Genomic DNA, 23,836 nt, shown 5'->3' on the forward strand with positions numbered 1-23,836 from the left:
TTACTCCTCAGGTCCTTTTTAAATCTTTCTCCCCTCACCCTAAATCTGTGCCCTTGAATTTTAGTCACCCTGCTTTGGGGAAGAGACAGTTACTGTATCTGTCATAATTTAAAACATTTCTACAAGGTCACCCCACCTTCTCGTATATTCTAAGGAACAAAGAACTAGCCTGGCCAATCTCACTCTATAACTCAGTGCTATCTAGTGATGGCATCCCCCGGTAAACCTTTTCTGCACTCATTCCAGTTTAACCACATCCTTTCTATAACAGAGCACTAAGTCTGTATACAATATTCCAAGGGGATCTCAGTAACGACTTAAAGCACAGCAACATAATGTTCCAACACCTGCACTCAGTGCCCTGGTTGATGAAAGCCAGCATGTTAACACCTCTTTTTATCACCACCCTGCCTACCTGTGATAGCACTATGTTGGGATGTGGGGGAGTCTATAACACAGCCTCACTAGAGCACCCTCTCCTTCTTGTTTCTAAGTTCTATCCGTATGGCTTCACTCGACAATATCCAAAGAATGTCATCTCTGAGTATGTCCTCTCATATCAGATAACGCTACATCACCTCCTCATTTACCTGCACCACTGTCATGCCTGTAGTATCTGCATCCTTGAATATTAAGCTGCCAGTTCTGTCCATCTCTCAGTTACGTTACTGTTATGGCTACAACATCCTTGTCCTTAAAGCCAATCCACACTCTGCGTTCACCTCCTAACTTCCAAGTATACACTCGCCCTATGCTTATTCTGTAGCAGTGTCCTGAGTTTCCCTGTCAGTGAAGGGATTGACCATAGGGAAACCCTGCACTAACTGCCTTTACTTTTTCTGATGGTCACCTACCTTTCTGAGGGCTGTACCTTAGATGTGACTACCCCTTTAAAAGTCTCATCTATAAGATTCTCAGCTCTTGGCTGGTTCTGAGTGCATCCAAACTCAGCTCCAGCTCCTTGATGTGGAGGGGGAGCAATATTCTTGCGGGCAGGTTGAGTAGCTGAGGAAGTGGTACAAAAGATGGTGTTTCAGATTTCTGGATCATTAGGATCTCTTCTGGGGAAGGTATGACCTGTACAAAAAGGATGGGTTGCACCTGAACCTGAAGGGGACCAATAACCATCTGAGCAGATTTGCTAGAGTTATTGGGAAGGGTTTAAATGAAGGCCAAGATCAGGGGAAAGAGAACCAGAGTGATAGGGCTGATGATGGGGCAGTTGGTATACAAGTAGAGATAACAGGGTAAAATTACAGTCTGTAGAATGAGTTGAAGTGCAACGTGGAGGCAAAATTGAAAATGGTTATGAATACAGAACTGAAGGTGTTGTATTTCAATGCATGCAGTAGATGGAACACAACAGTTAGAGATTGGCAGGTCTGATGTTGTGGGCATCACTGAGTCATGGCTGAAAGAAGGTCATAGCTGGGAACGTAACATCCAAAGATATACTTTGTATTGAAAGGACAGGCAGTAGGGGTGGTGTGGCCCTGTTGGTAAAAAAATGAAATCAAATCCTTGGAAAGAGATTATATAAGATTGGAAGATGTAGAGTCTGGGTAGAGGGTAGAGTGAAGAAACTGCAAAAGTAAAAAGACACTGATGGGAGTTATCCAAGCCTCCAAATGGATGACATCCATTAGTCTTGCGAGACCATGGATCTGTGCCTGGAAAATCTTGTTTCAGCCTCTCCAGGGCACAGGCCTGGGTAAGGTTGTATGGAAGACCAGCAGTTGCCCAAGCAGCTAGTCTCCCCTCTCCCCGCCACCGATGACATCGCCAGTGACATCGCAGGAGTTGCCAGAGTGAGGTTGAAGACAACGTCGGACTGCCTTCGGGACTCCAGCTCCAGATTTGTCCTCAGGGTTTATTCCCGAAGCCTTTCCATGAGTGGGTATGGCCGCAATGCAGCGGAAGTATGAAATCAGAGTTTTCCCTCTCTTTGATGGACTGCCTTCCCAGGCTGATGAGCTCCATCAACCAGAAGCCAAGACCTGGTTTTCGCCCCTTCTCCTGTCAGTAGAAACAGTTCCACCAGGCTTAGAGGCCAAGCCACATGAGAAGGCCAGGAGTTGTACTTGGTTGTCAGAGGTTATTTGAGGCGCATGCCATGAGGAGAACTTTTAGGTAGTGGGAGCTTGTCCCCAGTACCACTCCTTGGCTTGGCAACCTTGGAACCAAGCCTCCAAATAGTAATCAGGATGTAGCATACAAATAACAATGGGAGATAGAAAAGGCATGTTAAAGGGGCAATGTTACAATAGTCATGGGAGATTTCAATATGCTGTCAGATTGGGAAAACCAGTTTGATGCTGGATCCCAGGAAAGGGAATTTGTAGAATGTCCATGAGATTGCTTTTTAGAGCAGTTTGTGGTTGAGCTCAATAGGGGAAATGCAATTCTGGACTGGGTGTTGTGTTATGAACCAGATTTGATTAGAAAGTTTAAGATAAAATAGCCCTTAGGAAGCAGCGATCATGATATGATAGAATTCACCCTGCAGTTTGAGAGAGAGAAGGTGTATCAGTATTACAGTAGAGTAAAGACAATTACAAAGGCATGAAAGAGGAGCTGGCTAAAGATGATTAGAAGGGGACACAAGCAAGGATGACAGCAGAATAGCAATGGCTGGAGTTTCTGGGAGCAATTTGGAAGATGCAGGATAGAAACATCCCAAAGATGAAAAAGTATTCTAAAGAGAGGATGATGCAGGTGAATACAATGTAAGCATTCATTTCGCGAGGACTTGCATAAGAAAGCAAGGATATGATGCTGGGGCTTAAAAAGCCATTGGTTAGGTACACTTGGAGTATTGAACACAGTTTTATTTTACTTTATGTTACTTTAGCGATGCAACATGGAGTAGGCCCTTTGAGCCATGCCACCCTGGCAACCCCCAACAAACCCAATTAATCCTAATCTAATCAAGAGACAATTTACAGTGATCAGTTAACCTACCCGGTATGTCTTTGGACTATGGTAAAAAACTGGAAAACCCAGAGGGAACCCACGCATTCCCCTTATGTAAGAAAAGATGTGCTAATATTGGAGAAGGTCCGGAGGAGGTTTACAAGAATAATTCCAGGAATGATGGGTTAATGTATGAGGAGTGATTGATAGCTCTGGGCCTGTACTCACTGGGGGTAGAAAAATAGGGGGGCATCGCATTGAAAGCTATTGAATATTGAAAGGCTTAGATAGAATGGATGCTTCCTATATTGGGTGAGTCTAGGACTAGAGGACACAGCTTTAGAATAGACAGATGTCAATTTAGAACAGAGATGAGGAGGAATTTCCTTTAGCCAGAGGGTAGTCAATCTGTGGAATTCGTTGCCACAGGAAGCTGTGGAGGCCAAGTCACTGGGTATGTTTAAAGTGGAGGTTGATGGGTTCTTGATTGGTCAGGGTGTCAATGGTTGCAGTGAGAAATCAGAAGAATGTGGTTGAGAGGGATAATTAATCAGCTATGATGGAATATAGGAGCAGACTTGATGGGCCCAATGGCCCAATTCTGCTCTTATGTTTTATGGTCTTATTGGATCCGTCAGGAGCTACACCTGGATGTACTTCCCATAGATATAGTCATCAGGAAGGCTATGAGGTTCCCTGACTTCTCACATCTTTGTTGAACAGTTGTGATGCAGTATCTGATATACCAATTTTTGTAATATATTTTGCATTGCAGAAATGAGTAGTAATCTGTTACCAAACAAGTATTGACTATGTATAATAGGAAAATAAATAATTGGTATTTCAAGTCGTGGGGAGGGGGGGGCTTCATCAGAATTGGGAATATGAGAAGATGAAAATGTTTTAAAAGGATGGGGGTGGAGGGAACACCCCTGTTGAGGCAGCAAGGGCAACCCTGAGCTTCCAGCTTTGTGTCACTTAAAATCTATGTCCCATTTCACCTTGACTCGCTGACTTTGGGCTCCTTCATTACTCTAATGTTGACCAACATAAACTGGAGGCACAGCACCCACCTCTTTTGTCTGGTATTTTTGCAACTTATTACTGAAGTTATTAATTTCATACAACTTTATCAATTTTTTCTGCTTCCAACTTGTGCGCGTCAAACTAATTGTTAACTTGATACCTTCGACCGGCACCACATCACACCCATTCTCTCTGCTCATTCCAACTCATCGCCACTCTGCAACTTCAATATATTTGCAAGCTTTCCTTGTCTTGTTAATAGGTACTTGAGCAAAAATGTCAATTGTTTCTCTCACAAATGATGCCTGATCTGCTGAGTGCTTCCAGCATTCTGTATTTTTCTGGATTCTCAATATCTGCAGTATTTTGCGCCAATTTGCATATCTCTGTATGTTGGCATGGTTAGTCCACGGGTAATGAAGTTGGCAATTGTTGTAATTGGAATTGTAAACTGTACTGCTTCAATCAGTCATGATTTCTCTGAGCTTTTAAAAAATATTCTATTTCATTGAACCACTCTTTTTGAATATGGTTAGGAGGGAAAAGGTTGTGTAAAAGAAGCTATACATTTTTACATTCATGTCTATGTAAATCATATCTTATCCTCTTAAGTTGTTTTTTCGAAAATTTGGCCTTGCAAGGTATTTAAAAGAGAGAGACATTTCACTTCTGTGATTCAACATGAAGCAAGTATATTACTTGTCTTTGATTCCTCTGAATTCTTTTAGCCTTGTGTGTTGCTATCAAACTCTGAAACAACTAAGAATTAGTGCAATTCAACAAGATCTCCAAAATATGAGGTTCCATGATCTACGTTTTAATCTATCAATGTTTCAATCAACAGAGAGTGGTGAATACCTTGCCGATGAATGCAGTATCATCGCTGGAGGAAACCTCACTGGTTGGCATGCTGATGCAGCTGCTGTGCTGTGGAGAAGAATCCTGGGCATTTTGGGCGATGTCAATAGCATAAGCAACCCTAAAATTCATGCCATGGTTTTTGAATATTTAAATGAACTCTGGCATAAACTAGCTAAGGTACCTCATGGAATATAATTTTTAGATCATTTTTTAAGTACAAAGTACATATTTGCATGTATATATTTATAATTGTGATTTCTGGGATCTGCTAGATAGCATATTATGAAAATTAGGATGGATATTCAGAATCTTTGCCCCAGGTTAAGTGTCAGGAAGTGTATGGCCATGTACTTTGGTAGAAAGAACAAAAGCATAGACTTGTCTTCTAAATGGGAAGAAATTTCAAAAAATCCTAGGGGCAGATACGAGAGCCTTTTAGGCAGGGGTGTGAGCGAGAAAGGAATGGAGCGATATTGATCACGTGCAACCAAATGGGATTAGAATAAATTGGTATCATGTTCGGCACAGACATCATGGGCTGAAAGGACAGTTCCATTGTTGTATTGTTTTGTATTGACTTGGAGGATATCCATGAGTTTGCTGGAAGAATGTGAAAACTCCACCTCATCTTATTCTGTGAGAGCAGTAAAGCTACAGCTCTACTATCTGTACTATTGTCAAATTTTTCCCTAAACATTAATTTCCCCCTGTCTACTTGGCTCATTGAAATGCTCCATCCTTGAGGACAGACAGTATGTCACAACCATAATGTCATCAGGCTGGTGGAGCAACATAGGAAAAGGAATTCTTGTATTCAGTATATTGGAAAGCAATTTTTAAGTTGGATCTTAAATATTTTATGGAATGCATAATAATCATTGGAGCATTAGATTAAAATAGAAACTGAAATTTGTATAGATGTCTTAGGTTATTTTAAGGTGCTATATTTTGAAATATTTATGAAGGAGTTAAAAAAGCCACACAGGCAAAATTTGTGTTTTGTGACCTTACAGAGTTGTAAAAATAGTTTAAGCACAATTAAAAAGTGGCTTGCATTTTATACAGTCAAACATTTGGTTCTTTGAAGTGCACCTGGAATTCAGGAATATCTTCACTAACAGCAACTTAGGATCTTGCACTTAAAACCCTGCCAAAGTTGCTGGTTGTTTCATGTGCAATGTTTAAGAATTCTGATGTTCTTACTGTCACTTCAGCATCAAAAGACAGGCCACAACACAATTTTGTTTCATATAAAATTCAGCTTTCACATATTTGACACAAGTGTCCTGAGAGAACTCTGCAGAGCCTGTCAATTATGTTCCTGAGACCATTTATAATGGTTTGCTTCAAGGAATAAAGGCCTCTTGGAGACTTGAAGATGGAGAATACATGGGTATCCTGACTGTTTGCGTGTTTTTTTAATGTTTCCTAGAGGTTACAGTTAAATTACCTCTGCAATTTTCTTTTTTTTACTGTTTTGTTTATGCAAATGAAAAGAAAGAAATTTGAAAGAAAAACTATATTGAAAAGTGAGGTAAAGATGCATTCTGGTCTGCCTTATTTATAGCAGAGACTGGAAAATATTACATCTGATAGGTGTGTATGTAATTAAGTGCAAAGAAACACAAAAGTCACCATAGAGAAGGAGTCTTTTGCATTTTTGCATTTACTCACCACAAAAGAAAATTATTATAATCTTATTTCCTCACCTTGTCCTATACCCTTCAATAATTTTTCTGTCACCATCTATACAGCTATGAATGTTAACAAACTTTCTGCCTCAATCATTAACATCTAAAATGAATTACACATTCACCCTTATCCTTATTCAAAAGTTTCTCTCTGCATGAAACTTCTTTCATTTTGTACAGTTTAAAGATTTATCATTCAACTATGAGAATTGCCATGCTCTTTTCCTGCCTGATTTCATAATGCGATGCTTTTTTAAAAAAGAACATAAGAAATAGGAGCAGGAGTTGGCCATCTGGGCTGTCGAGCCTGCTTCACCATTCAATAAGATCATGGCTGCTCTGACCATGGACTCATCTCCACCTACCTCCCATTTTCCCATAACCCTCAATTCCCCTACTATGCAAAAATCTATCCAACCTTGTCTTAAATATATTTACTGAGGTAGCCTCCACTGCTTCATTGGGCATGAAAAGTGACCAATCTGCACATCTTTTGGGCCTTTATGTCTTTTAGCTAAATGTTGCTAGGAATAAATGGATTTATCTACTAAAGTTCAATAGCACAGGAGATGTTGGAAATTCTCAGAAAATCAGACAGTTTGTGTGGAGAGACCAGCAGCGTTTCATGTCCATGTTAATTTCTTTATGTTCAGTCTCTAGTTTTCTGATCATACTATGGCAAATGTCTCCCTCAGAAAAAATACTACCAAAGTCAATTAGAAAAGTCACTGCTGTACAGCCTTGAAAAAGTATTCAGCCCCCACAAATATTTTCACGTTTTACTGTCTCATTTTAAAATATATTGAAGTCGGATTATTTAAGTTGATCTATAAAACACTGTGCATCATGTCAAATCAAAAAAAAATTCAAAATATGTCAACTATTTTCTAAAAATTAAAAACCAAAATTGTGAGGCTGAAAAAGTATTCATCCACTTTTTAATCATTATACTAACTTTCCTCAGGTGCAATACCATATAATGCCTTATTAAATCGTCCACTTTGTTGATGTAGAAAATTGGAGGATCACCTGTTTTCAATGAATACCCCCTCTCTCTGTAAAATATGGTAGATTTTCAACTGACCAAATCAAAATGAAGACAAAAGAGCATTCAAGACAAGTCAGGAAAATGAAGGTAGAGAAGCACAATTCTAGGGAAAGGTACAAGACCATCTCAAAGGCACTGAACATACCTCAGAGTTCAGTATAGTCCATCATGAAAAAGTGGAAAAAAAAATATGAAACCACAGCCACACTGCCTAGGTCAGGCTGGCCCTCTAAGCTTAGTTGCCAGAGAAGAACGGGCCTTGTAAGAGAGGCTTCTAGGATGCCAATGGTCACTCTGGAGATGAGGTCCGTGGTTCCACAATCTCTAAGGCCTTGCGTAGAAACAGTATTCATGGAAGAATGGCAAGGAAGAAGCTCTAGCTTACAAAAAAGCATATCCTTGCCCATAAAGACTTTGCAAAGCATCACTCAGAAGCTACCATAAAGATGTGGAAGAAGGTCTTGTGGTCCAATGAAACTAAAGTGGAACCTTCTAGCCTCAACACTAAGCTGTACTTATAGTGTAAATCTGACACTGCACATCAGCCAGTTAACACTATCCCTACTGTAAAGTATAGAGGTGGTAGCATCATGCTGTGGGGATGCTTTTTTTTTTAGCAGCAGGGATTGGAAATCTAGTCAGGATTGATGCGACGATAAATGGTGCTAAATACAGAAAGCTCCTGGATAAAAATCTGCTAGCCTCTACCTCACGATGGCGCCAGTGAACAATGGCAATGTAGGCTGCGGACGATGCTTCTAAATATACCTCTTTAGAATTATACCTCTCACTGCAATCTGCAGCTTGTAATTTCCCTCAAAGCAATGTACTTTTAAATCAACTTAATGCTCTACAAATTTCATGATCATCTGAAGATCTCAGTGATCCAACAGGTATGGCACCTTTAAGCAGATGAAGGTTCATCGCCATTGCCAGAGGAGGGGTTTCCAAACAAGGCAAAAACACAGTGAGACGAGGCCTCCTCTACCCTACATCTTGTTAGCAAATGTGCAGTTGCTGGAGAACAAAACTGAAGACTTTAGGACAAGACTGCTGTATCGGAGCGAACTAGGGACTGGTGTATTCCACATCTGAGTGGGACTTGGTTGTTTCACAGCATGCCAGGTATAGTTGTCAAGCCAGAACGCTTCTCGATTTTCCATATGGAATGAAATGGTGATTCAGAAAAGTCTAAAGGTGGAAATATGACGTTCAGAATCAACTCTTGGTGATGCTCCAATGTGACAGTTTTGTTGAGCGCTTAATGGTCAAATGCTGTCCATTCTATTTACCTAAGAATTTCTACTTCGTAACCTGACTGCAGTTTACATTCTACCAGCAGTATCAAGCATGAAATACATCACGATGCCATCTTCAAACAAGAAACAGTTCATCCCGATGCATTTCAAGTCATAGTTGGGGACTTCAGCCAGACTTGTTAAAGAAAACACTGCCATATAACCTTATAACTTTAGCACCAGAGGTCCACATACCGTTCCATGCCCAGACCGCTCTTTGGTAAATCGGATCACTTGGCTACCCTACTACCTGTGTACAGCATAGGCTAAAGAGCAAAGCTGCAGAGATTAGGGCAACAAATTGGTGGTCGTAAGAGGCAGAGGAGTGGCTACGGGATTGCTGAGAGTCAGTGGTCTGGGCCATATTCAAGGACTCATCTTTGGATCTAAATTACACCATGGTGTAACCGACTTTATAAAAGCAAATGTAGACAAGTGTGTTCCCACAAAAGCATTCAGAGTCTTCCCCAGTCAAAAGCCCTGGATAAACCCCGAGATCTGCAATCTGCTGAGAGCCAGATCAGAGGCATTCAAGTCTGGTGATGAAGAAAGTTACAGAGGTCCAGGTATGATATCTGGAAAGCCTTCTTTCAAGCAAAGTGGCAATTCCAGACTTAACTTGAATCAATGACAGATGCTTAACAGTTGTGGCAAGGCGTGAATACTGTCACCTCTTATAAAGTTAAATCAGGCAACATAGGCAACAGCAGGGCGTCACTTCCGTATGAGCTCAATGCCTTCTGTGACTATCAAAACATGGAGGAACCATTACAAACTTCCACCGCCTCCGATGATCCTATGATTTCAGTCTGAGGCTGACATGCGAGCAGCCTTCAGGAGGGAAAACTCACAAAAAGCATCCAGCCAAGATGTTTACCTGGCCAAGTACTAAAGACTTGTGCTGATCAACTGGCTGGAGTGTTCACTAAGATCTTCAACCTCTTACTTGGGCAGTTTAATGTACCTACCTGCTTCAAACAGGCTTCGATTATACCGGAGCCCAAGAAGAACATGGTGACCTGCCTCTTAATGACTATCGTCCACTAGCACTTACGTCCTCAGAGATGAAGTATTTTGAGAGGTTGTTGGTGAACTTCTGCCTGAGAAGCAACTTAGATCTGTTCCATTTTGCCTATCGGAGCAAAAGATCAACAGCAGATGCCTTCTCATTGGCTCTTCACTCCACCCTGGACAGCAAAACTGCTCTTTATCATCCAAAGCTCAGCATTCAATACAATCATCCCCTCAAAACTAATCAGTTAGCTTGTAGCCCTCAGCCTCATTACCTTGTTGTGCAATTGGATCCTTTATTTCCTCACCTGCAGACCTTAGTCAGTTTGGATTGGGAGCAACATTTCTTCCATAATATCCATCAGCACTGCTGCACCATAAGGTTATGGGCTTAGCCCCCTGCTCTACTCATTTTACACTTATGACTGTGTGACTAAGCACAGCTCAAGTTCCAAATTTAAGTTTGCTAACATCACTGTCATTGGCCAAATCAAAGGTGGTGATGAACCAGAACATAGGAGGAAATTTGAAAATTGGGCTGGGGCATGCTGCAACAACAACCTATCACTCAATGTCAACAAGACCAAGGAGCTGACAGAATGAGGAAACCAGAGGTCCATGAACCAGTGCTCATCAGAGGTGGAGAGGCTCAGCAACTTCAAATTCCTCAGTGTTATCAGTTCAGAGGACCTGTCCTGGACAAAATATGAAGAAAACATGGCAGTGCCTCTACTTCCTCAGAAGTTTGTGAAGATTTGGCGTAACGTCTAAAACTTTGACAAACTTCTATAGATAAGTACTGTATGTTGTAGAGTGTATTTTAACTGGTTGCATCACAGCCTGGTACGGAACACCAATGCCCTTGAATGGAAAATCCTGCAAAGATTAGTAGATACAGTCCGACCATCACAGGTACTCCCTACCACCCAGGTCATGCTCTCTTTTCACTGCTGCCATCAGGAAGAAGATACAGGAGCCTCAGGACTCTCACTACCAGGTTTAGAAATAGTTATTATCTCTCAACCAGTCAGGATAACGTAATTCAACCACTTGCCCCATCACTGAAATGTTTCCCACAGCCTATGGACTCACTTTTAAGGACTCGTCATCTCATGTTCTCAATAGTCATTGCTTATTTATTTATTATAATTTTTTTGTCTTTTGTATTTGCACAATTTGTTGTCTTTTGCACATTGGTTGTTTGTCTACCCTGTGGTTTTTCATTCTATTAGGGTCCTTGGATTTACTGAGTTTGCCCACAAGAAAACAAATCTCAGGGTTACATATGTACTTTGATAATGAATTTTCTTTGAACTTGGAATGTTTCAACTGGAGAGGACAACAACCCAAAGCCCACTGCCAGAGCAACCACTGAGTGGATTCGAATGAAGAAATTGATGTCCTTGAGTTCCCCAGTCAGAGTCCTGACCTTAATCTGATCGAGCATCTCTGGCAAAACCTCAAGATTGCTGTTCACCACCGTTCGCCAACTAACCTGGCACAGCTTGAGCAATTTTGTAAGGAGGGATGGGCAAATCTTGCTCCATCACATTGTTCAAAACTAATAGAGACTTATCCAAGAAGACTATTGGCTATAATAGCTGTGAGATGTGATTCAACTAAGTGCTGTGCAAAGGGGATGAATACTTTTCAACTGCTGACATTTTAGTTTTTGAATATTTTGTTTATCATTCTTTAGAATTTTCTCTTTTTTTTTGGCTCTTGTGAGAAAAGGAGCATGGGATTCACAAAGAAAAATTCTCAGTTAAATTGATCAAAATGTCTGGTTGTAATACTCAAGTGGGCCGAATACTTCTACAAGGCACAATATAAAGTCTTAAAGCCATTTGTAAATGACTGAGCAAATACAATATTTTCTCAGAATACTGCTGTAGCTATGCAATATTTTACATTTTGGCTAATGCAGTTAATAGCCTAATGCAGTTGTATTTATTTTAATGTAAAAATCTTTAAATTATCATATTTAGGACCAAGCTTTGTTTCCATTTATTATTGTCAGTGATATTAAAAAAAATTAAACACAAAATAATAAAAACTTCAATTGTTAAATAATTTTTCATTGAAGTTCTTACAGGAATCATTAAGTTCCAACAGTATTGTACAAATATTATGTTTTTATTGACAAGAGGTGACAGATTGAATATATTGTTGTTAGATTATTTGATCATTTAAACAGGATTGATTAAAAGACAAAACTTTTAATTTTTTTTTCCAGATTAGAGACAACCTTGGTATCAGTTTAGATAATCAGGCTTCACCACAATCTCCAGTTCTAATTCCGCCTCTTCGCATGTTTATGTCATGGTTATTTAAGGTAAACTTACATCTTGTTATTCTGTTTTTAAAGTTGTATCTTGAAATTTGACATCAGTGGTGGGTAAATAAATGTAAAGTATTCTTAGAGATGGTATATATAATTATCTGGATAGACAGGGTCTGATTAGGAACAGTCAACATGGATTTGTGCGTGAAAGGTCATGTTTGACAAATCTTATTGAATTTTTTTTGAAAAGGTTATGAGGAAAGTTGATGAGGGTAAAGCAGTGGATGTTGTCTATATGGACTTCAGTAAGGCCTTTGACAAGGTTCCACACGGAAGGTTAGTTAGGAAGGTTCAAACATTGGGTATTAATATTGAAATAGTAAAATGGATTCAACAGTGGCTGGATGGGAGATGCCAGAGAGTAGTGGTGGATAACTGTTTGTCAGGTTGGTGTGCCTCACGGATCTGTACTGGGTCCAATGTTGTTTGTCATATACTTTAATGATCTGGATGATGGGGTGGTAAATTGGATTAGTAAGTATGCAGATGATACTAAGATAGGTGGCGTTGTGGATAATGAAGTAGGTTTTCAAAGTTTGCAGTGAGATTTAGGCCAGTTAGAAGAGTGGGCTGAACAATGGCAGATGGAGTTTAATGCTGATAAGTGTGAGGTGTGAGATTTTGGTAGGAATAATCAAAATAGGACATACATGGTAAATGGTAGGGCATTGAAGAATGCAGTAGAATAGAGTGATCTAGGAATAATGGTGCATAGTTCCCTGAAGGTGGAATTTCTTGTGGATAGGGTGGTGAAGAAAGCTTTTGGTATGCTGGCCTTTATAAATCAAAGCATTTGAGTATAGGAGTTGGGATGTAATGTTAAAATTGTACAAGGCATTCATGAGGCCGAATTTGGAGTATTGTGCACAGTTCTGGTCACTGAGTTATAGGAAAGGTGTCAACAAATTAGAGAGAGTACAGAGGATATTTACTAGAATGTTACCTGGTTTTCAGCACTTAAGTTACAGAGAAAGGTTGAACAAGTTAAATCTTTATTCTTTTGAATGTAGAAGGTTGAGTGGGGACTTGATAGAGGTATTTAAAATAATGAGGGGGATAGATAGAGTTGACATGGATAGGCATTTTCCATTGAAAGTAGGGGAGATTCAAACAAGAGGACATGAGTTGAGAGTTCAGGGGTAGAAGTTTAGGGGTAACACGAGGGGGAACTTCTTTACTCAGAGAGTGGTAGCTGTGTGGAACGAGCTTCCAGTAGAAGTGGTAGAGGCAGGTTCAATATTGTCATTTAAAAAAAAAATTGGATAGGTATATGGACAGGAAAGGAATGGAGGGTTATGGACTGAGTGCAGGTCGATGGGACTGGGTGAGAGTAAGTGTTCGGCATGGACTAGAAGGGCCGAGATGGCCTGTTTCCGTGCTGTAATTGTTAGATGGTTATATGTTATATTGAATACATGAATCAGAAAAGAAACTAACTGAAAATAGATTACTCTTTATTAGCTGTAAGTATCAAAGATAATCTTTTATATTTAAGTGAGGAGAATAGCTGCATATGCTGGAAATCTAAGCAACACACACAAAATGCTGGAGGAACCCAGGAGGCCAGGCAGCATCGATGGTAAAGAGTACAATCAATGTTTCGGGCCAAAACCCTTCATTAGGACTGGAGAGAAAAGATAAGTCAGAGTAAGAAGGTGGGGGGGAGAAGAGGAAGAAACACAAGGTGGTAAGTATAACTGGGAGAGGGGAGGGATGAAGTAAAGAGCTCGGAAGTTGATTGGTGAAAGAGATACAGGTCTGGAGAAGGTGGAATCTGATAGGAGAGGACAGAAGGCCAAGGAAGGCAGTAAAAGGGAAAGAGCACCAGAGCGAGGGAATAGTGAAGGAGAGGGTGATTCTGTCATTACCAGAAGTTCAAAAAAGTCAATGTTCATGCAATCAGGTTGGAGGCTGACCAGGTAGAATAGACAATGTTGCTCCTCCTACCTGAGTGTGGCCTCATCATGACAGTAGAGGAGGCTATGGACTGGCCTGTTGGAATGGAAATGGGAATGGGAAGTGGTATTAAAATGGGCGGCCACTGGGAGATCCCTCTTTTTTTTCTGGCAGAGGGAGCGTAGGTGCTAGGTGAAGTGACCTACCAAAGTACAGGGGGCCAGGTACAGGATGACCCCAAAAGACTCACATGTGAAATGTCACCTCACTTGGAAGGATTGTTTGGTGCCCTGATTGGTAGTGAGGGAGGAGGTGTAAGGGTAGGTGTACCACTTGTTACACTTGTAAGGGTAAGTGCCAGGAGAGAGATCAGTGGGAAGGGATGAATGGATAAGGGAGTCATGTAGGAAGCGATTCCTGCAGAAAGTGGGGGTGGGGGGAAGATGTGCTTGGTGGTGGGATCTCATTGTAGATTGTGGAAGTTACAGAGAATTATGTGCTGAAAGTGGAACACGGAGGATGGTGGGGTGGTCGGTGAAGACAGGAGGAACCGTATCCCTGGAGAGCTGGCGGAAGGATGCGGCGAGGGCAGACATGTGCAAAATCAAGAGAGACAGTTGAGAGTAGCATCAATGGTGGAGGAAGGGAAGTCCATTTCTTTGAAGACGTATTTCAAAGTGGCCATCTATTTCAGTCGATGGCCTCTTCTGCTATGAGGCCACACTCAGACTGGAGGAGCAACACCTTGTATTCCATCCGGGTAACCTCCAACCTCATGGCATGAGCATTGATTTCTCGAACTTCCCCTCTCATCCCCCTCTCCCTCACCAATCCCCATTCCCATTTCCCTCTCTCACCTTATCTCCCCCTACTTTTCTTTCTTCCATGCCCTTCTGTCTTCTTTCAGATTCCCCCTTCCCCGGCAGTCATTAATCAATTTCCCAGCTCTTTACTTCACCCTTTTCTCCACCCTTCCTGGTTTCACTTATAACTTTGTGCTGCTTCTTCCTTCCCCCACCTTCTTTTTCTGACTCCTTGTCTTATTTTCTTCAGTCCTGGTGAAGGGCTTTGGCCTGAAATGTCAACTGTATTCTTTTTCATAGATGCTGCCTGTCCTGTTAAGTTTCGCCTGCATTTTGTGTGTGAAACTTTCGTACACAATGTGACTCTCAGCACTTTGAATTGAAGGCACAAGGAAAAGTAGAAAGAAAATTTTTATTCATGTAAGGTATTATTGGCAGCTACATCAGTAGTGATGACAACAGGATATCTTTTTCAGATTTATTCAAGTGGTACCTGGAGAGTGAAGCAGTTAATATTTTAGTTCTATGATCTTTCATCAGTTCTGATAGACTTTAAAGATGTAAAATTAGTTGGACATAAATCTGAGGTTGATGAAGTGCATTGCTTTTACTTTATAAATTTTGATTACGTATTCTGTCTGCATTCATCTGAATAATTCTCAATGCATTTCTGTAACATCCTTTAGGCAACAACCTTGCCCAATGAATATAAGGAAGGAAAACTACATGCATACAAGCTGATCTGTGACATTATGACTAAACGCCAAGACATCTTGCCAAACTCTGATTTCCTAGTGCACTTTTATCATGTGATGCACAGAGGTGTTGTGTATGAGGATCAGGTAATTCAACCATTTCTTTTCTTCAGTTTTAATTTAAGGACAAACTAAAATGTTCTAAACTTGGTCTTTGTAATTAATTGAAAAGGTGAGTTTTTGCAAAGTACCTATTTCGAGAAACAACCTGCCAAGAGCCAAATTGCTCGCTTTTGTATTGTATTTAGTCTCATCCAACCTCAGTGGAAAATGCCTGCCTGCTTGTTCAAATAAAATACCCATAACATTTTAGAACATCTGAAGGATGTCAGTTCCATTTAAAATTTTTATTGAAGGTTTGATCTTAATTATGGATATGACAATGTGAAATAAAATTTTGTTTGTAATTTTACAGAGTGTGAATTACATTTACCAGAATGGCAAAACCTTGAGAACTAAGTATAAGTTGGATTGACTTAAAGTGCAGAGAACTATAGTATTGTTCACCAATTTGTTTCCCAGCACCGAAAGGATAACCAATAGAATAGATATGGCTAAAAGCAACTGGTATTTTCCTCAGAACTGAAGCATATACAGTTGTGGATTCACATAAAATGGGTAAACTAGGACTGGTTTCATGTCTTTCTTTATCCATTATTACTGTAAATTACATCGAAGTCTCTGTGGTTGCTTCACAGGGTAGATTTGAAGGCTTGGTTTTAGGTAATATAATATGTCATGTAGATTAAATTAGATTAGATTTTTTTTAGGTTAGCTTTTATTTGACATGAAACATAGTGAAAGGTGTGATTTGCGTCAAATCAAGTCAGTGAGGATTGTGCTGGGCAAACCTTCAACGTCGTTGTGGTTCTGGTGCCAACATGGCATGCCCACAACTCATTAACCCTAACGATGATGTCTTTGGAATGTGGGAAGAAACCAGCGCACCCAAAGGAAACACACACAGTCATGGGGAGAACATACAACCTCCTTACAGACAGTGGTGGGAATCAGACCCTGATCTTAGAGCTGGTACTATAAAGTGTTAAACTAACTGTTATGCTACTATACCACACTGTGCCTTACCTAATGGCAGAGGTAGTCTTAATCACAATACAATGCCTGAGCAATTTGACAAAGCAAATTGCCAGAGTGAAGTAGGTGCCTGAATTGAATCACACAGCTGTTTTTAGTGAATTTCTGATTAATTCCCTTTGGTTGAATAACCTGAGCCATTTGTCAGAATCAGTCATATTGACTGATTTAAGTAAAGGTAAAAGACATAAGCTCACAATCTAGGACCCAGACACAGTACTGTTTTTAGTCATCTATATGCCAATGTCTGAATGAATGAATTAATTAATTGACTTTATTCTTACAGCCTTCACATATATGAGGAGTAAAAATCTTTATGATATGTCTCTGTCTGAATGTACAATGTGCTATCTTAGTATTTTATAATAATTCATAATAAATAGTTTGGTCAGTGTAACATAGAAATACACTCAAGTCAGCGAGAGTTAATCTGTCTGATGGCCTGGTGGAAGAAGCTGTCCCGGAGCCTGTTGGTCCTGGCTTTTATGCTGCGGTACCATTTCCCAGATGGTAGCAGCTGGAAAAGATTGTGATTGGAGTGACTCGGGTCCCCAATGTTCCTTTGGGCCCTTCTCACATACCTGTCTTTGTAAATGTCCTGAATCATGGGAAGTTCACAACTACAGATGTGCTGGGTTGTCTGCACCACTCTCTACAGAATCCTCCGATTAAGGGAAGTACAGTTCCCATACCAGGCAGTGATGCAGCCAGTCAGAATGCTCTCAATTGTGCTCCTGTGGAAAGTTCTTCAGATTTGGGGGCCCACACCAAATTTCCTCAACCGTTTGAGGTGGAAGATGCACTGTTGTGCCTTCTTCACCGCACAGCTTGTGTGTACAGACCACATGAGGTCCTCGGTGATGTGGATGCTGAGGAACTTATAAAGCTGTTTACCCTCACAAACCCAAATTCATTGATGTCAATAGGGGTTAGCCCAACTCCATTCCTCCTGTAATCCACAACCAGCTCTTTTGTTTTTGCGACATTGAGGGAGAGGTTCTTTTCTTGACACCACTGTGTCAGAGAGATGACTTCTTCCCTGTAGGCCACCTCGTTGTTGTTTGAGATTAGGTCAATCAATGTAGTGTCATCAGCAAATTTAATTAACATATTATAGCTGTGGGTAATGACACAGTCGTGGGTATACAGGGAGTAAAGGAGGGAACTTAGTACACAACCCTGAGGGACTCCTGTGTTGAGAGTCAGAGGGATGGAGGTGAGGAAGCCCACTCTTACCACCTGCCGGTGACCTGACAGGAAGTCCAGGATCCAGCTGCATGAGGCAGGGTCAAGGCCAAAGTCTCTGAGCTTCCTATAGAGCATGGATGGAACAATGGTGTTGAATGCTGAACTTAGTCCAAGAACAGCATTTTCACATAAGCATCCCTCTTCTCCAGATGTGTAAGGAAGGTATGTAGAGCAGTGGCTATTGCATCGTCTGTTGACCGGTTGTGCTGGTAGGAGAATTGTAATTGTCCAGTTTGGGTCCTGAACACAATCAGAGATGTTTTATGATCCGAACTAACTTGCCTCCGTCACCATCTGGTCCTTGCATTGGAAGTCATGAGCGGTGTCACTTTATAATAGTTAGTAAATCAGTGTTCTTGATTCTGCCCTAAATTTGTCTCAATTAGTGAGAAGATGTTCCTGAATAGATTTCATCTACTGTGACTGGGTTAACTGACCTTTCTCTGCTACAGTGAATAGCAAATTAACAAATGATATCTGCCATTGGCTCATAAATAATGATTAAAACAAAAATACATTGGCAAAATAATATTCTTTTACTTTGTATCCTTTAACAGTTGTCACTTAATCAGAAATTAGATGGAGTTAGATTTTCTAAACAGTGGAGAGATTCTGAAGATCAGAAGTCAAGAATGAATAAGGATCTGAAAGAATTAGAATTGGGTTTTAAAAAAAAAAGAAATTGGAGTAATTTGTGGGATTGAAAGTTAACAAACCTCCAGATAAGCATCCTAAGGATTTTTGAGAGGTGGTAATGGAAATTTTCCATCTTCCTGAATTTCATATATTATCAAATCGTTCCCATAGATTGCAATGTTGCATTCATAACCTGCTTTTGAAAATTAGAGGAAAAAATGGAAACTACAAACTAGCGATCATGAAGATACTATAATCTATTTTAAGGCCTTTTCACCTTTACTATATTCCATCTGCCATGCATCCTTATTCACCTTAGCCTGACAATATTCCATATATGTAGATATGAATATTTAAAGGGGCTCTTGATTTGAATGAGCTGAAAATCAGGAAACAAGGAATATAGAAAATCATAGTAGGATTGGATACAGTAAGCATGAATTTATCAAAGATGACTTATAATTTTGTCAAAAAGTAATTTTGACAAATCTACTCTGAGTTTGTATATAAAAATTTAAAGGTAAAACAATGGAGATAGTATTTTATTTCCTTATTTATAGATCAGGCCCTTCCGACCCAACAAGCTCGTGCCACCCTATTACACCCATGTAACTAATTAACCTACTAACCTGTATGTCTTTGGAACGTGGGAGGAAACCAGACCATTTGGATGAAACCCACACAGTCACAGGAAGAACATAGAGACTCTTTATAGACAGCAGTAGAATTGAACCCAGGTCACTGGAGCTGTAATGATGTTGCTTTTAACAGCTAAGCTGCCATGCTGCCTGGTTTTGGTGCATTTGGACTCTCAGAAAGCCTTCAAGAGAGGTACTGTGCAAGATGTTTGTGAATACAATTAGAAACCAATAATTTAAGGTAATCAGGTTTTCCACTCTGTCAAGTTCAATTTCAAATTTATCGTCATTCAACCATACACACGTATATAGCTAAATGAAACAAAGTTCCTTACATACAGCACATACAGTAATATTAACATAATAATATGAACAGATAAATGAAAGTATTCAGTATTTGTACAATTTGACATAAAATGCAAATATGACATATAGTTAAATATGTGATAATATTACTGCTACTGGCACTATCATAAATAATGTGTACTGGTTTGAGCAGGATGTTCAGAAGTCTCACAAGCTGGGGGAGAGAGCGGTCACCCAGCCTAACCCAGCCTGTTGTTCTTATACTGCTGTGCCTTCTGTCTGATGGTCGCTCAAAGGAGTTGTGGGATAGATAGATGACATGCTGAGGGCTCTGTGAAAGCAGCACTTCCACTGTATGTCCTGGAGGTGGAGAAGACAGACCCCGATGATTCTCTCAACACTCCTCACAATCCATTGCATGGTCTTGAAGTCAGATACCTTGCAATTCCCACACCAGACAGCAATACAGCTGGTCAGGACAATCTTGATGGTGCTCCGGTCGGAAGAAGTTAGAATGGGGAGGCACTCTCGCTTGCCTAAATCTCTTCAGGAAGAAGAGGAGCTGTTGTGCTTTCTTGACGAAAGTGGTGGTGTTGCGGGACCAGGTGAAATCATCTATGATGTGCATTTAAGGAAATTCGGTGCTCTTGACCTTCCATGGAGGAGCTGCTGGGGTCCGTAGTTCCAGTTAATATCAGAGAAATGTATACAATATGCATCCCAAAATTCTTTTTCTTCAGAGATATCTATGAAAACAGAAGAATGCCCCAAAAAATGAGTGACAGTTAAAATGTTAGAACACCAAAGCCCTCCCTACACCCCCCTCCCACGCACAGCAGCAACAAAGCAACGTCCTTCCCCCACCCCCACTCACTTCTGCCAAAATGAATCGCACCCTCCACCCACCAAGCAAGCAATAGCAAGGCCCCCAATAAAGACCAGTATCTGCAGTAAACCAAAAACTAATCATTCATCTTACAATTCAACATGCCTTAAGTTCTCTCTCTTCCTAATAAAGGGAAAAAGAAGTGTTCGCTTTCGCAGCGAGACGGGAGACATGGCAAAACAATTCGCTGATTTATGGTGCTAAAGATCCAACTTTTTTTTCCAACTATCTTTTTTAGAGAGGGGGAGAAAGAGAGAGAACTCACAGAGCACGCAGCATCCGACAGCCAATCCGAGGTTCCTTTCTTTGCCGTGACATTTCAGTCTGCGGCACCAGCTTAAAATCAGCCCGTCCATAGGGTCAGAAAACCTTCTAACCCCAAAGGTGTGCTCGTCTTCTAGACCACATCTTTGGGATATCGAAAAGTAGCTAGCTGTGAGCCCCCAGGAGCAGGTCCACCACCACAAATACCCGAAGTCTGAGTGTAACTCCAGGTCAGGGTTTTCAACAGAACGCCATCCATCTTGTAAAGGAAAAGGAGAGGTGTCAAAAGTAAAAATTAAACTGTTTTTTGTAGACGAACGTGAAAGAGTTGGAATTGAGCACCATCATGACTCTGTTCTTTGCCTGTGTACAGTAGGAACTGGTCAGCCAGCACCTTCCTAAAGTTCACAATCATCTCTTTCGTCTGGACCACATTGAGAATCAAGTTGCAGTATTCTCCACTGCCTTTCTGTATGCTGACTAATCATTGTTGTGGATGAGGCCACCACTGTTGTGTTATCAACAAAGTTAATAATGTGGTAGAGCTGGGTTGAGCATAACAGTCTGAACTGGCCTGTCCTAATGAAAAAATATCAAGTTTCAAGTTCATTGTCATCTGACTGTACAACCAAACAAAACAACATTCCTCTGAGCCATGATTCACCCACAATGTATATGTCATGCACAGCACATAAAACAAAATATTACCACGAGTAAATTAATAAAATATAATTGAAAATGTATGTAAAGTATGTAGCACAGGTAAACAGTAAGCACCTTGGTGTCCACTTTTAATATAGGATCAGCTTCTTTCACCAGATGCTGATTGATCTGACGAGTATTTCTAGCTCATTCACTCATCCTGTCTATATCCCCTTTGAGTGTTCATATCTACTTGTCAGTGATATAAATACACCAAAGTGAATAAGTGTACATGGAAGATGGAATATCATGTGCAGGAAAAGTGGTTGTCCAACTTAGTGGAAAATGGAGAACAGAATAATTTTTAAATGGCTAAGGATTGAAAAAACATTGGGAATTTGGTGGGACCTGATGAACCTGTACAAGAAAAATATATAAGCAGGTAGAGATACCAGTTAGGAAGACATTAGTATATTGTCCTTGATTCCAAGAGTAAAGGCATCTTACTGAAATTACATGGGACTTTGGTGAAATCCCAAATGGAACACTGTGTCCAGCCCTGGTCTCCCCACTGAAGAAAGGATATACTGTACTTGCAATGCAGAGAGGGCAGCAAAGTTTCCCCAGATTGATAACATGGTGTGGGGATTGTCTTGTGAGGAATTTAGATGAATTTAGATTAAAATAATTAAATTTCTTACAGGGCTTGACAACATAGAGGCTGATCATGGGAATCTAGAACCAAGAGTCATAATCTCAAAATAATGTATCATCAGGACTGTGATGAGAAGAACACGTACAAAATGCTGGAGGAACTCAGCAGGTCAGGTAGCTTCTATGGAAAGGAATAAACATTTCAGGCCAAGACACTTTGGCCCAAAGCGTCGACTGTTTATTCTTTTCCATAGATACTGCCTGACCTACTGAGTTCTTCCAGCATTTTGTATGTGTTACTCTGGATTTCCAGTATCTGCAGAATCTTGTGTGCTTGTGATGAGAAGAATTGTCTTTACGCAGAGGGTACTGAATCTTTGGAATTCTTTACTCAAATAGGCTGTGCATGTATTCAACACAGAAACTGCCTTATCAGAAATCAGTTATTTGGCCAATGATGGCTGATACATCTTGTTTTATAATTGTTTTGTTTCAAAGTCGAAGATTGCGATGCAAGTCAATGGATTCCTACCTTTTTCATAAGGTAATTTCCTATCAACCACATTAGTGAGAGTCTGGAGCCATTTATAGTCATAATTACAGAGACTAGTTGCCCATACACAATACTTGCAACATATACCATCACTGATGTATTCATCAGTAAGGTAAGGAATACTGAGAAATTCTTCTGATGCATTAATTCAAGATATAGCAAGTCACTCAAAGATGAGCTAATAAGTGACAAGCTGGAATAATGCCAGTGAAGTTCCAGGAAAAGATCATCTCCATCAGGAGAAGGTTTCACCACATACTCTTCATATTCAATTGCATTGTCAAAGCCAAATCCCATTTATCAATGCCCTGGCAGTCACCGTTGACCAGAAAATCCATTGGACCAACCCCATACATATTGTTGCCAAGTATCTTGTCGTAAGTAACTCATTTCCTGATATCTCAAATACTTTTCATTATTTTCAAGACACAAGTCAATAGTAAAATGAATCATTATACACTAGATCTCCCTAGATTCCATCAGACCTAACCTTCAAGACCAGCCTTCAGTATAGGACCTTGTCAAATAATCATTATATAGTCAATGCAGCACCAACAATGCTAAACATTCCCTTCCAAGATCTACTAGGCCTGCTCCAACCACATTTCCCAAACTTACAAACTGTATCATCATAAAGGCAATAGTAGAAGGAATATGAAATGCTATTGCCTGCATGTCCTCCAAGTAACGCACAGTCATAACTTAGAAACTTAAACTCAATCTTTCACTGTTATCAGACCTAAATTATTGAAATTCCTATCCAAGCTTCATCAGAGGAACTTCACTTACCGAAGGTAGCAGCTCACCTTCTATAGGATAATTAATGAAGTAGAATCTGCACACCAAAAAATGAATAAAGAGAAGGCTCAGAGGCGTGAAGATATCCTGATGTGACTAATATAGTGCGGAACCCCAACACTAATTCCCTATATTGTGGAGGGCAAAATACTATTTTCTGTCAGTTCTGCAGTGTCTATCACATCCTGCAGTAACTGTGCCACATCATCCAAGAGTCTGGATTACCTGACATAATGAAGGCATTGACAAATGCTCTGGCAGGATGAGGAATAAAATAATGGGACACTTTGGTAACCCAGACTGGTTACTCAACCAGATCATAGAATCCTAGAACAATACAGCATGGATACAGACATTTTGGTCCATCGAGTCTATGCCATCTACAGTGCCACTTAATCCCAGTTCCCTGTGTTCAGCCCATATCCCTCTAGGGACCAACCTTCCACCTACTTATTCAAGTGCTTCTTAAT

General features: G+C 40.3%; 1 protein-coding gene across 5 annotated transcripts in view; it reads left to right on the plus strand.

Moving 5' to 3' along the window:
• ralgapa2 (Ral GTPase activating protein catalytic subunit alpha 2) overlaps positions 1–23,836 on the plus strand; it is a 482,467-nt gene that overhangs the window by 192,244 nt on the left and 266,387 nt on the right. For all 5 annotated transcript variants that reach the window (XM_059986278.1, XM_059986280.1, XM_059986279.1 and 2 more), the window contains exons 22-24: positions 4,784–4,977; positions 12,085–12,183; positions 15,578–15,733. In XM_059986278.1, coding sequence (XP_059842261.1) covers positions 4,784–4,977; positions 12,085–12,183; positions 15,578–15,733 — 449 coding nt within the window. The remainder of the gene's footprint in view (positions 1–4,783; positions 4,978–12,084; positions 12,184–15,577; positions 15,734–23,836) is intronic.

The sequence above is a fragment of the Hypanus sabinus genome, chromosome 12 (assembly GCF_030144855.1).
Source record: "Hypanus sabinus isolate sHypSab1 chromosome 12, sHypSab1.hap1, whole genome shotgun sequence".
Lineage (NCBI taxonomy): Eukaryota > Metazoa > Chordata > Chondrichthyes > Myliobatiformes > Dasyatidae > Hypanus > Hypanus sabinus.